The following is a 14170-nucleotide window of genomic DNA, read 5'->3' on the forward strand; positions in this document are numbered from 1 at the left end:
GAAAGACTGATGTGAATTTACTATGGCGTGATTAGGCTGCTTCCCTACAGAGGGATCACCAATTTAGTATTGGAGGGCAGCGTGTAGGGTAAAAATCGAAGAGGGAGACCAAGAGATCAATACACTAAGCAGATTCAGAAGGATGTAGGCTGCAGTAGGTACTGGGAGATGAAGAAGCTTGCACAGTATAGAGTAGCATGGAGAGCTGCATCAAACCAGTCTCAGGACTGAAGACCACAACAACATCCTGTCTTAACATTCCTTGTGATACCTGTAGTCACACCTGCTCTCTCAGCCTTGTGCTAAGGTGTAAGGAGTCAGTAGCCCATTCCCTCTTTCATTTTCTGCCCAGTGGCACACAAACCCATCCTGTCTGTATCTCCCTTCTGAGTGAAGATGGGCCAGTCAGATGTTACGTGTCAGAAGACACAGTGACAACCAGGTCACCAGGGGATTCCAATGGCACCAAAGGTGTTGCAGCCTCATCACTGATGCCCCGATGTCACCACAGCTTTGAGCATGAGCCAGAAGCCTGTCAACTGTGCCCAACACACCTTCCAACTGTTTACAGGCAGCAGCCAATTCTCTTCATGAATGCTCACAACAAGCATAGTCAATATCTGTATATAAATACAAAGCAGTCAGGTGTAACAGAGAAAGTACAAACACAGCCCCACGAGGGTGAAAATTATCTGGCTGTGGCACTACTGAGGTGAATGTATGCAAAATATAAACTAGGAGGATAAACAGACACTAAAATCTGCTCTGCAGAATTTTCACTATTGCCTAAAGTAAATAATAGTCCACTGAACACAAGTGAACAGCACACAGGCAGACAACAAACTCAGACTACCAACAAAACGAGTTCGGTGATTTTTAGATGGCATTGAAGGCGATACTAATAATCACTGTTACAAAATGAAATGCACAAACTGCTACATAGATACTAGCTCACTGATTACAAGTGGACAGCACACAGGCACACACTCCGCATATGGTTTTAAAAAGGATTTTTAATGTCATTTTATCAAAGTATTGTCAGCAGATGGCATTTTTTACTGATGGTTCAAAGCAAGTGGACAATGCAGTGTTCTGTTATCTTCCCAGCTTTAATCATTAAAATCCACCTACTAACTCACTTCTCAGTGTACTACGCAGAGCTCTGGGTGATCAAGAAGGCACTGGAGCACACGAGACTTCTCACTGTGGAAGGTTTCTTGTCTATGCAGACCTTCTTAGTGCTCTGCAAGCTATTCAGCAAATGTTCCCAGCTGATAGGATAGTTCAGATGGTCAAAGGCATTAGTCACCTGCTACACAGGCAAAATAAAGAGGTGGCCTCCTGCTGAGTGCCTGGGTACACGTCGGTCGAGGGGAATGAGAAAACTGACAGAACAGCAAAAGCAGCCTGCCAGGGCAATACAACAATTCCTGTAACATCCCATATGTGCCACGGGTGACGGAGTGTTAGGAGAGTGGGAAAGACAATTGCTGGAAGTGGCCAACAAAAAACTGCATCAATCAAACCAATTACTCACTCACAGTACACTTCCTTTCGATATCTGAGAAGGGATGAAGTGTTCCTCACTCACCTTCATATTGGACTCAGCCCAATGATGCATCCTTACCTACTGTGCATGGAGATCCACTGGAATGCACTGTTTTTGGCATCCCACTCATGGTGCGTCAATTTTTAATGTCCTGTGTTTTGTCTACTAATAGGAAGGGGTGTTTGGTCTACTGAGGAACCTGCTCTCAATTTTAGGTACAAGTAAATTGTTCGCGTTTTGCGTGGTGTCGGACTGCTGTGCAATTTAAATGTGGCTTGCTCATCCTATTAGTTTTGTGATCAACCTGCCATCTACTGTTTTATTAATGTATGACAACAGTCTGAACAGAAACACTGGTGATTGCATGTGAAATTTTTTATTACTGTGGATGTAGTTATAAGACCTTTGCTTTTTGTTTTAACTACTACTCATAAACCAGTACCACGATCTTGAGAAAGGGCACTACTGACCATGTTGTTTAGAGTCCAACAGTTTTGAATCAATGCATTCAAGGATAAAGCTCCTGACTAGCTGCTTTGTTAAGTAACAAACAAATAAAAACAACGAGGCAGGCAAAATTGATTTAGTAGAAACTTGTTAACGCAGGAACGATGACACTGAAATCAGTAGCCCACCAAGTTTGATTATTTTCTTCTGGTAGTAACTAGCACATTATTAGTATCTGCTGTTACTTTGACTCTGTCACTGTAATCAGTTAGTGCTCAAGTGGTATTTCCTGACTGACAAATGTGCAGTAGTGATTTTTAACCATAAAAACTGGGATAAGCAAATCACTTCTTATAACATGTCAGTTTTGATTTTCTAAGTAAGTGGACTACAACAAACCATTTAATGATTTTTTCACAGTATAATTTGTTACTTGCCTCTCAGTTTGGCTTTCATAAATAATTATCTATACATAAAGCCATGTATGATCCACAAGTCCTGGCAGAGCTAAAAAAGAAATACTGTCGATATACTCTGTGACCTTGTTGAGGCCTCTGACTGTCTGCATCACAAAGAAAATTTACTTGGAAAACTTAGTGTTATGACATTTACAGCACCCATGTCATATGGATGGAATGTTACCTTCAGCCGGCCGCAGTGGCCAAGCGGTTCTAGGCGCTTCAGTCCGGAACCACGCGACTACTACGGTCGCTAGTTCGAATCCTGCCTCGGGCATGGATGTGTGTGATGTCCTTAGGTTAGGTTAGTTAGGTTTAAGTAGTTCTAAGTCTAGGGGACTGATGACCTCAGATGTTAAGACCCATAGTGCTTAGAGCCATTTGAACCATTTGTTACCTTCATAACAGGAAGCATAGTGTCACACTGATTACCCGAACCACATTAACAAAACTGAACTCTGAATTAGGGACAGGTTGAATAAGATAGGGAGACACACAAATATCGGTATTTGGTCTAATGTACATAAATTACCTTAGAATGTCTTTACAGGACTGCTAAACAAAATCTTTTCCTGGTGGCAAAAGCATACCAACAAAGGATCTCAATCAAATTCAGACAAAGCCCAGACGACAACTCAACAAGCTTGTAAATTTTTCACAGCAGTCAAATTTTAATCTCACAAATACTCATTTTGTGCTGCTTTGAAGGAATAAAAGTCACTTGTATCAGTAATAGACATCAATGAGAATTCATGAAATGAAATAGGATGTGTAAAATTCTTCAATGTTCAACTGTATCACAAGCTAAAACAGAGTCAATACTTTGCTGAATTGATGTGGAAAAGTATCTGAGTTATAAAAAACTAGAATTTACACCAGAAGCAAAAATGTTTGCTAGATTGTGAAAAAAGAATTTTATTTGTGTAAACTGGTAACGAGACAGGCAAACAACGGAAGCCAAGTAATATAAATTAAATGAGTGCATCATGTTAAGAATAAAATGTTAAAGGAAAGGAAATAGCATTAACAAGTTCTTGATAACTTACTTGCCCAAAATTTTTAATCCAAAACTTCCAGTGTGTCCAATAAATCTCCATTTTTAGGTTCACTAATCAAAGTCCTGGTCTCGAGCAGCAGAAACAGTTCTGTGCCAATGACAGTATCCAAGAAATGTCCTCTCATTCAGCTTAATAAATGCAAAGGATAGCTGTACGAAGGTAACATTGTTTTTTTTTTTTTTAGATTTTCACAGTGGCTGTACTCAGGTGTTGCTTACCTGCCCTTGTCACATCTTTAGAAATTTCAGGTTTCATGGGGACATCACTGAATGACTGTGGCAAAGGTGTCATACTTGCTGCTAATTTCATCTTGGCAGAGCTGCAGTTATCTGCTAACTTCATGGTTTCATATCCAGCTTTACGCATTACTATGTCATCTATCAAGAAATCAGTTTTGTTATTCTGTTGCAAATTAAGCTTTCCCACAGGCAGATTGAGCTACATCATGGCCTAAGTACTCAAGACTCATAAATCCCCTTTAAAAAATTACGAAGAAGAAAAATGTAGAGGTTAGCCATTTTTCAAAAAATGTAAAAATATTAAGTAGTAGTAGTAGTATCCAATAAAATTTTAAAGTGATACGTGTATACTTGCTTTACTTCTTAGCATCTATTTCACTTCAGCAGGGTCAACTCATTTGCAAATTAGCTTACATCTTGCGCAATATTTGGTATTTTTAATGGTAACTCCCACTGTGGGTGTATCATTCTGTAATTGAAGTTTTCTGTCTTGGCTGTTTTTGTCAAGTATTCACTTTATTGTATCTTGCACAATTGGCCAATTTCGGCCTTACAGTCCATTATCAAGTGCTGTCGACAAGGAAACAGCTCAAAGATACAACAGGTATAAATTGACAAACTTATACTTGATATAAACCTCCGATCCGTTTCTTTGTAGACTGCACTTGAAAATGATAACTGGTTAGGTTAGTACTATATTTTTTGCTGTATGGCTGAACATATGTAAAGTGTGCCAGTTGAGTATGTGTGCCAAGAGAATTGATCAATCCAGGAAACAGTTGTGTATTTCAAACTGCTTCCCTGGGCTGTAAAGTCATCAAGGCATCTATCGTGAGAGTTGCGGCGCCTCCATAGCTTTTAGCATTGCCTGGGATCCTTGACACAGCAGTGCCTTCTGATAAGTCTGTCTTAGATGGTTCCCATTCACCTTAGGGTGAATGATGAACAGCGAAGCGTCATGATTTTCTGGGCATAAGTCAAAAGTGCGTACTGGCCATGTGGCTGACCCCTCATGCCTTAAAAACAGGTTTGATGTAGAGCCCATTGCTGAAAGAACATCTGTCTGTTGGTGCTGTGGCTAATTTCCCTGAATGACCTGGTCAAGTGCAGAGGGTGGGTTCGCTAACTGAGAGCTCTAATGTTAAGTGAGTAATGAAGCTCCTTGGGGAAATAAGCAGGCAGCTCATGAATGAGGGCCAGTGTCCACACTCCATACGGTATGTCCATCAGAGGGTGAAGGGGTTTCTGCAGGCAACCCTGTATGACCTGGTCAAGTGCAGAGGATGGGTTCACTAGTTGAGAGCTCCACATTAAGTAAGTAAAAGAGAGCTCCTCAGGGAAATCGCAGACAGCTCGAGAATGTCAGTGTCCACACTCCACATGGAATGTCTGTCACAGGGTGAAGCAGGTTCTGCAGGCAACTAGTGAGTGGAATGAGTATAGCTGGCTGCAAGCTGTGGCTCATATTGGCACAAATTATGCCAGCTGCTTGTGTTTCGAGGCCGCCCTCAGTTCTTACATGCAGAGTAATGTGGTATATACTGGCTTTCTGGCTGCACAAGTATCCAACGAAGTGGTACAGTCTCCTAAAATTATGAGTATGATAAGCTGGGAAATCTGCATGTCATTTATCTATATGGAATGCTGGGAGACATGACAGGGAGCTACACATATACCCTCCTCTAGAATTCAGCAATGGTGGTGCTCTTGGGCCTGTGTTTATTTCTGTGTTCTGCAATACATGGCAAGTGGAAATACTCATGTAGGCTTATAACTCATAGATCCAAAGTGAGCAGATGGTTTTTGGATAAAATAGTTACTCACATATAATAGTTCTTCAACATGGAATTGGCAATTATTTTACTTGACGGTTTCTGACATTTCAACTCTTACAGTGTGAGCTAGCTAAGAGTGATCCTGTATTATTCTTGATGACAGCCTGTGGAAAGCTTACTGTCTACACAGTTTTGCAGATTGGATGCCTTACAAGCTCGGGTTCAAATCACTGTTATCAAATAGGCCGAGATATTGTGTCTCGTCCTTCTCATGTGTGATCATCGCTAATGTGGTTAGTAGAACGAGTCTGTTGATACCCTGAAGACGCAGTCACTATTTCAGGAACACTGTCTCTCCATCAGAGAGAGAGAGAAAGTGTGTGCGCGTGCGTGAGTGTGCGCGCGCGTGTGCTTTGTCACATTCAGAAGGCCTTTTTGCCAAAAGCTTACTTGTTTAACAGTCCTTTTGTTGTGCTTATCTGTGAGTCAACATCTCTGCTGTATGGTGAGTAGCAATCTATCCTTTTCATAATATTGTCATTATTCCATCCTGGATTTTCCATAGTGACTGGACTACACTGTTTTAGGAATTTCAAAATGAATTCTTTTTTTTTTTTCCCAGTTTAAATTCTCATCAACATGGACGCCTAAAAATTGTGAAGTTTCCACTCTAGTTATTATATCCTCGTCATTGGTGTGGTACCTCCACATGTGCAGAGCACTAGTGTCATCCACAAAAAGAACTAATCCTGTATTACATGGAAGATTGTTTAAATATATGAGATACTCTAGTGCACCTAAGAGAGCACCTTGTGGAACCCTGTAATCGATTTCTCCCTGGTTAGAAGAATCTCCCCTGCTTACACTGTTTGAATTATCAAGTACCACTTTCTGCATTATTTTGGTCAGATATGACATTATCCCTTTTTTGCCTATATCATCAACGCCATGAAATCTTGGTTTATCTAGGAGAGTATTGTGATTCACACAGTTATATGCCTTGATAGGTCACCAAAAATAAATTTTGTTATTTAATGCCCACTCCTATGCAAATGAATTCCACCTCACCCCCCATAGCACCTTTGTGGAAAGTTATTATGGAGCCATTGATGGTCCTGTAACACAATACTTTGATGCATATGTTACCAGCCGAACCCGATTTTAGGATAAACAAGATTCGCTTAGGTCAAACTCGTTCATCCTCTTACTCATAGGATAAAACAGTTTAGCCTAGGTCGAACTGGTTTATCATAGTTAGAATTTACATGCTTTAGGATAAACTAGTATGTCCTAGTCTGAACTAATTTTGCCTAGTCAGATCGCATGTCGCTGCCTGTATGAACGGGGAATCCCCGAATCATCTCTGGCTCGCCCCTCGCACTTCTCAACCGCTCTTCACCTGCACTGTTCTTTGCTTTGAACGGTATTTTGCATCGACGAGTGCGTGTGTTAAGTTGCTGGTTGCATTTAAAAGATTTGATTATAATCCTAGTATAATTATTGTGAGGTGTTTCATCATGGATGAGCCTTCGTGCAGTAAACAAGCCAATCAAAAGCTGTGGAGAGAAAAGTTTTTGGTGGAAATTTTGCAGAGTGAAAACAAAAAGTCTCCTCATTATAATGTGTTATCAGTAGATGAATATGCAGATTTGGTTAAACAAGCAGAAGAGGCAGAAAAGTTGGAAAAAATATAATTATTACAAGAAAGAAGACGAACGATTTGCTGTTTTGAAAATTAATGAAGTGAAAAAACTCATTGCATGGTGTGAAGCGAATATAAAATACTTTGTTCCGGTTGACGAACTTAATGATGTGATTGACACAGCTCATGTAGCTGTGGGTCATGGTGGTCGCGATAAGATGTTAGCCAAGGCAGCAAAAATATTTGCCAATATCACAAAGGAAATGCCTCTATTTATCAATGTGTGATGTTTGTCAACAAAAGAAGACAAAAAAGAAAAGAGGGCTAGTTTCAAAGCCAATTCTCCATTCGGAAATGAATAGCAAATGCCAAGTCAATTTGATTGATTTCCCAACACAACCAGATGGGAATTTAAAATTCATTCCAGTTTACCAAGGCCATCTCACAAAATATGTTCTCCTTCATGTGTTAATATTAGAGAGGACTGAAGAAGTGGTTTATCATTTGAATGACATATTCCTAACTGTTGGGGCACCATGCATTCTTCCATCTGATAATGGCACAGAATTTGTCAATAATGTTATAAGTGAACTCGAAAAGATTTTGTCAGAACTGAAAATTGTGCATGGAAAACCAAGGCACAACCAAAGTCAGGGTTCTGTTGAACATGCCAACCAAGACATTGAAAATATGATAAGTTCTTGGTTAAAGGACAACAATTCAACGAAGTGGTCGGAAGGATTAAGGTATGTCCAATTCATGAAAAACTGAGTAACCACACTGGCATAAAAAAATCACCTTACAAAGCATTATTCAGAGTCAAACCTAGAGTAGGATTTTCCACTTCCTTGTTGCCTCAACAAATCATAAATGATATTTAGGATGAAGATGACCTAAAGAAGGCAATCGAAGATGACAGCAATACTGAACAGTACGAAGACAGTGATGATGATAACATTGTGAAAATTGACACAAAAGGCATTCAAAATGCTAGGAAAAAAAAAAAGTTAAAAGCATGAAAGCTTCCTATGACAAGTCCCATCCACCAGCTGAAATTGGAGACAACGTGACCATACCTATCCCAGATGTAGATGAAGGCAGAGGTGACCTTCAAAACATAATTGGAGTAATACTTCGAAAGACTGATGACGGCCTCTACAAAGTTGGCACCAAACATGGTGTACTTCAAAAACATTGTTGTTGTTGTTGTTGTGGTCTTCAGTCCTGAGACTGGTTTGGTGCACCTCTCCATGCTACTCCATCCTGTGCAAACTTCTTCATCTCCCAGTACTTACTGCAACCTACATTCTTCTGAATCTGCTTAGTGTATTCATCTCTTGGTCTCCCCCTACGATTTTTACCCTCCACGCTGCCCTCCAATGCTAAATTTGTAATCCCTTGATGCCTCAGAACATGTCCTACCAACAGGTCCCTTCTTCTTGTCAAGTTGTGCCATAAACTCCTCTTCTCCCAAATTCTATTCAATACCTCCTCATTAGATATGTGATCTACCCATCTAATCTTCAGCATTCTTCTGTAGCACTACATATCGAAAGCTTCTATTCTCTTCTTATCCAAACTATTTATCGTCCATGTTTCACTTCCATACATGGCTACACTCCATACAAATACTTTCAGAAACGACTACCTGACACTTAAATCAATACTCGATGTTAACAAATTTCTCTTCTTCAGAAACGCTTTCCTTGCCATTGCCAGTCTACATTTTATATCCTCTCTACTTCGACTGTCATCAGTTATTTTGCTCCCCAAATAGCAAAACTCCTTTACTACTTTAAGTGTCTCATTTCCTAATCTAATTCCCTCAGCATCACCCGACTTAATTCGACTACTTTCCATTATCCTCGTTTTGCTTTTGTTGATGTTCATCTTATATCCTCCTTTCAAGGCACTGTCCATTCCGTTCAACTGCTCTTCCAATTCCTTTGCTGTCTCTGACAGAATTACAATGTCATCGGCGAACCTCAAAGTTTTTATTTCTCCTCCATGGATTTTAATACCTACTCCGAATTTTTCTTTTGTTTCCTTTACTGCTTGCTCAATATACAAATTGAATAACATCGGGGAGGGGCTACAACCCTATCTCACTCCCTTCGCAATCACTGCTTCCCTTTCATACCCCTCGACTCTTATAACTGCCATCTGGTTTCTGTACAAATTGTAAATAGCCTTTCGCTCTCTGTATTTTACCCCTGCCACCTTTAGAATTTGAAAGAGGGTATTCCAGTCAACATTGTCAAAAGCTTTCTCTAAGTCTACAAATGCTAGAAACGTAGGTTTGCCTTTCCTTAATCTTTCTTCTAAGGTAAGTCGTAATGTCAGTATTGCCTCATGTGTTCCAATATTTCTACAGAATCCAAACTGATCTTCCCCAAGGTCGGCTTCTACTAGTTTTTCCATTCGTCTGTAAAGAATTCGCGTTAGTATTTTGCAGCTGTGGCTTATTAAACTGATTGTTCGGTAATTTTCACATCTGTCAACACCTGCTTTCTTTGGGATTGGAATTATTATATTCTGCTTGAAGTCTGAGGGTATTTCACCTGTCTCATACATCTTGCTCACCAGATGGTAGAGTTTTGTCAGAACTGTCTCTCCCAACATTATTGCAGGTATAATTTTATTAAAATTTTTCATAATTTTTTTGTAATAAAATATCAAAAAATATTTGTTTTAACTTCTTTTTTTTTTTTTTTTTTTTTTTTTAGATCTGATTTTGATGTCTGCATTAAGAAGTTTTTAGATGTGGGAGATATTAACCAGGATATTGAAATATCTTTAAGGATTGCAACCACAAAACATTCTGTTGAATCAGGGCAAGGCTTTGTGAAATGCAGCTGTATGAAAAACTGTACAACAAACAAATGCAATTGTAAGAAAAAGTACGCTGCACTTCCAAGTGCAAAAAATAAGAAAATAACCAATTTGCAGATAAGTCGATCTAGTGATAAATGTGAAATTACTGATTAATTAATGAATAACTTTAATGAATAATACTATTTTATTTCTATTCCTTTATTCAGTTTACTTTGAAAAGCTTATAGAAGATACAAACTAGGTGAAATTAGTTCAGACTAGGACAGACCAGTTTATCCTAAAGCATGTAAATTCTAACTATAATAAACCATTCGACCTAGGCTAAACTGTTTTAGCCTATCAGTAAGAGGATGAACGAGTCTGACGTAGGTGAAACTAGTTCATCTGAAATTGGGTTTGGCCGGTAACACATACACATCAATGAAATCTGTAATTAAATTCATGTGATTTAATGATTTCTCCTGAAGTAAAAGAAATAAAAAAAATATTCTCACTAATAATTATCCACCTTCATAAACAAATATGGAAATAAATCTAAATTTCCTTTGTCATCATCATTAACCTCTTCCTATACCAGGAAACTTACCTTATTGAAGCCTTCTGCAGGAACTTGAGCCTGGCTTGCTAGCAACTGGACAACCCTCCGGCACCAGCCTTGTTCTGAGAGATGAGCCTCCAAACCAGCTTGTTCATACTGCCTTATTCGTTCTTCTCTCTGTTTATCTTCAGCCATAAGAGCATCGGTACGTTCTTGCAGTAGATCTTGCAGCAGAGTTGCAACTTTCAGCTTAAGAAGAGCAGAAACAAAAAACAATTACAGTTAACATTAAGTTTGATATTAGCAAGCATCTACTGCAATCGTACCTTCAATATACCTGCAAAAATTATGAAGCTTTTATGTTTTTCATTAGTATGTATCAACAGCATTTTCAAATACTAATGGTATTCTTTGAGAATATGAGCAAGCATTTCAAGAATCCAGTAAATTGCATAGGGACAGTGCTAAATGAATCCCTTACCCATCACGCTCACCTGTAACCATAAATTTATATCTCAAATCACCTAGCAGTTTGTAGCTGCTTTTAAACCACAACAAGAATAAATTAAAAAGCAATCTTTTTAAAACATTGAAGTTTTAACGATTTTGGTACTTTTAACACGTACTTTTAACACATTAGCTCGCAAAGTGATTCCGTAATGTGCATCAATTATTAATAGAAACTGCCACAAAAGAATACAAAATTGTGTGGTGCTATCATAACTGTTCCCCCATGAACCATGGACCTTGCCGTTGGTGGGGAGGCTTGCGTGCCTCAGCGATACAGATGGCCGTACCGTAGGTGCAACCACAACGGAGGGGTATCTGTTGAGAGGCCAGACAAACATGTGGTTCCTGAAGAGGGGCAGCAGCCTTTTCAGTAGTTGCAGGGGCAACAGTCTGGATGATTGACTGATCTGGCCTTGTAACATTAACCAAAACGGCCTTGCTGTGCTGGTACTGCGAACGGCTGAAAGCAAGGGGAAACTACAGCCGTAATTTTTCCCGAGAACATGCAGCTTTACTGTATGATTAAATGATGATGGCGTCCTCTTGGGTAAAATATTCCGGAGGTAAAATAGTCCCCCATTCGGATCTCCGGGCGGGGACTACTCAAGAGGACGTCGTTATCAGGAGAAAGAAAACTAGCGTTCTACAGATCGGAGCGTGGAATGTCAGATCCCTTAATCGAGCAGGTAGGTTAGGATAAATACAAAATCAAATAGAGGTAATGCAGGAGTAGCTTTAATAATGAATAAAAAAATAGGAGTGCGGGTTAGCTACTACAAACAGCATAGTGAACGCATTATTGTGGCCAAGATAGACACAAAGCCCATGCCTACTACAGTAGTACAAGTTTATATGCCAACTAGCTCTGCAAATGATGAAGAAATTAATGAAATATATGACGAGATAAAAGAAATTATTCAGGTAGTGAAGGGAGACGAAAATTTAATAGTCATGGGTGACTGGAATTCGTCAGTAGGAAAAGGGAGAGAAGGAAACATAGTAGGTGAATATGGATTGGGGGGAAGAAATGAAAGAGGAAGCCGCCTTGTAGAATTTTGCACAGAGCATAACTTAATCATAGCTAACACTTGGTTCAAGAATCATAAGAGAAGGTTGCATACCTGGAAGAATCCTGGAGATACTAAAAGGTATCAGATAGCTTATATAATGGTAAGACAGAGATTTAGGAACCAGGTATTAAATTTTAAGACATTTCCAGGGGCAGATATGGATTCTGACCACAATCTATTGGTTATGAACTGCAGATTGAAACTGAAGAAACTGCAAAAAGGTGGGAATTTAAGGAGATGGGACCTGGATAAACTGAAAGAACCAGAGGTTATAGAGAGTTTCAGGGAGAGCATAAGGGAACAATTGACAGGAATGGGGGAAAGAAATACAGTAGAAGAAGAATGGGTAGCTCTGAGGGATGAAGTAGTGAAAGCAGCAGACGATCAAGTAGGTAAAATGACGAGGGCTGCTAGAAATCCTTGGGTAACAGAAGAAATATTGAATTTAATTGATGAAAGGAGAAAATATAAAAATGCAGTAAACGAAGCAGGCAAAAAGGAATACAAACGTCTCAAAAATGAGATCGACAGGAAGTGCAAAATTGCTAAGCAGGGATGGATAGAGGACAAATGTAAGGATTTAGAGGATTGTATCACTAGGGGTAAGATAGATACTGCCTACAGGAAAATTAAAGAGACCTTTGGAGAGAAGAGAACCACTTGTATGAATATCAAGAGCTCAGATGGCAACCCAGTTCTAAGCAAAGAAGGGAAGGCGGAAAGGTGAAAGGAGTATATAGAGGGTTTATACAAGGGCGATGTACTTGAGGACAATATTATGGAAATGGAAGAGGATGTAGATGAAGATGAAATGGGAGATACGATATTGCGTGAAGAGTTTGACAGAGCATTGAAAGACCTGAGTCGAAACAAGGCCCCGGGAGTAGACAACATTCCATTGGAACTACTGATGGCCTTGGGAGAGCCAGTCATGACAAAACTCTACCATCTGGTGAGCAAGATGTATGAGACAGGTGAAATACCCACAGACTTCAAAAAGAATATAATAATTCCAATCCCAAAGAAAGCAGGTGTTGACAGATGTGAAAATTACCGAACTATCAGTTTAATAAGTCACAGCTGCAAAATACTAACGTGAATTCTTTACAGACGAATGGAAAAACTGGTAGTAGCGGACCTCGGGGAAGATCAGTTTGGATTCCGTAGAAATGTTGGAACACGTGAGGCAATACTAACCTTACAACGTATCTTAGAAGAAAGATTAAGAAAAGGCAAACCTACGTTTCTAGCATTTGTAGACTTAGAGAAAGGTTTTGACAATGTTGACTGGAATACTCTCTTTCACATTCTAAAGGTGGCAGGGGTAAAATACAGTGAGCGAAAGGCTATTTACAATTTGTAAAGAAACCAGATGGCAGTTATAAGAGTCGAGGGGCATGAAAGGGAAGCAGTGGTTGGGAAAGGAGTGAGACAGGGTTGTAGCCTCTCCCCGATGTTATTCAATCTGTATATTGAGCAAGCAGTAAAGGAAACAAAAGAAAAATTTGGAGTAGGTATTAAAATTCATGGAGAAGAAGTAAAAACTTTGAGGTTCGCCGATGACATTGTAATTCTGTCAGAGACAGCAAAGGACTTGGAAGAGCAGTTGAACGGAATGGACAGTGTCTTGAAAGGAGGATATAAGATGAACATCAACAAAAGCAAAACGAGGATAATGGAATGTAGACAAATTAAATCGGGTGATGCTGAGGGAATTAGATTAGGAAATGAGACACTTAAAGTAGTAAAGGAGTTTTGCTATTTAGGGAGTAAAATAACTGATGATGGTCGAAGTAGAGAGGATATAAAATGTAGACTGGCAATGGCAAGGAAATCGTTTCTGAAGAAGAGAAATTTGTTAACATCGAGTATTGATTTGAGTGTCAGGAAGTCATTTCTGAAAGTATTTGTATGGAGTGTAGCCATGTATGGAAGTGAAACATGGACAATAACTAGTATGGATAAGAAGAGAATAGAAGCTTTCGAAATGTGGTGCTACAGAAGAATGCTGAAGATAAGGTGGGTAGATCACGTAACTAATGAGGAGGT

At 39.4% G+C, this 14170-nt stretch overlaps 1 protein-coding gene across 2 annotated transcripts in view; it reads right to left on the reverse strand.

Moving 5' to 3' along the window:
* The window catches only part of LOC126253289 (nucleotide exchange factor SIL1), a 129728-nt gene that overhangs the window by 11370 nt on the left and 104188 nt on the right, over nucleotides 1-14170 (reverse strand). For both annotated transcript variants that reach the window (XM_049954515.1, XM_049954516.1), the window contains exon 5: nucleotides 10590-10790. In XM_049954515.1, the coding sequence (XP_049810472.1) occupies nucleotides 10590-10790 (201 nt within the window). The remainder of the gene's footprint in view (nucleotides 1-10589; nucleotides 10791-14170) is intronic.

This window comes from Schistocerca nitens, chromosome 4 (genome assembly GCF_023898315.1).
Source record: "Schistocerca nitens isolate TAMUIC-IGC-003100 chromosome 4, iqSchNite1.1, whole genome shotgun sequence".
Lineage (NCBI taxonomy): Eukaryota > Metazoa > Arthropoda > Insecta > Orthoptera > Acrididae > Schistocerca > Schistocerca nitens.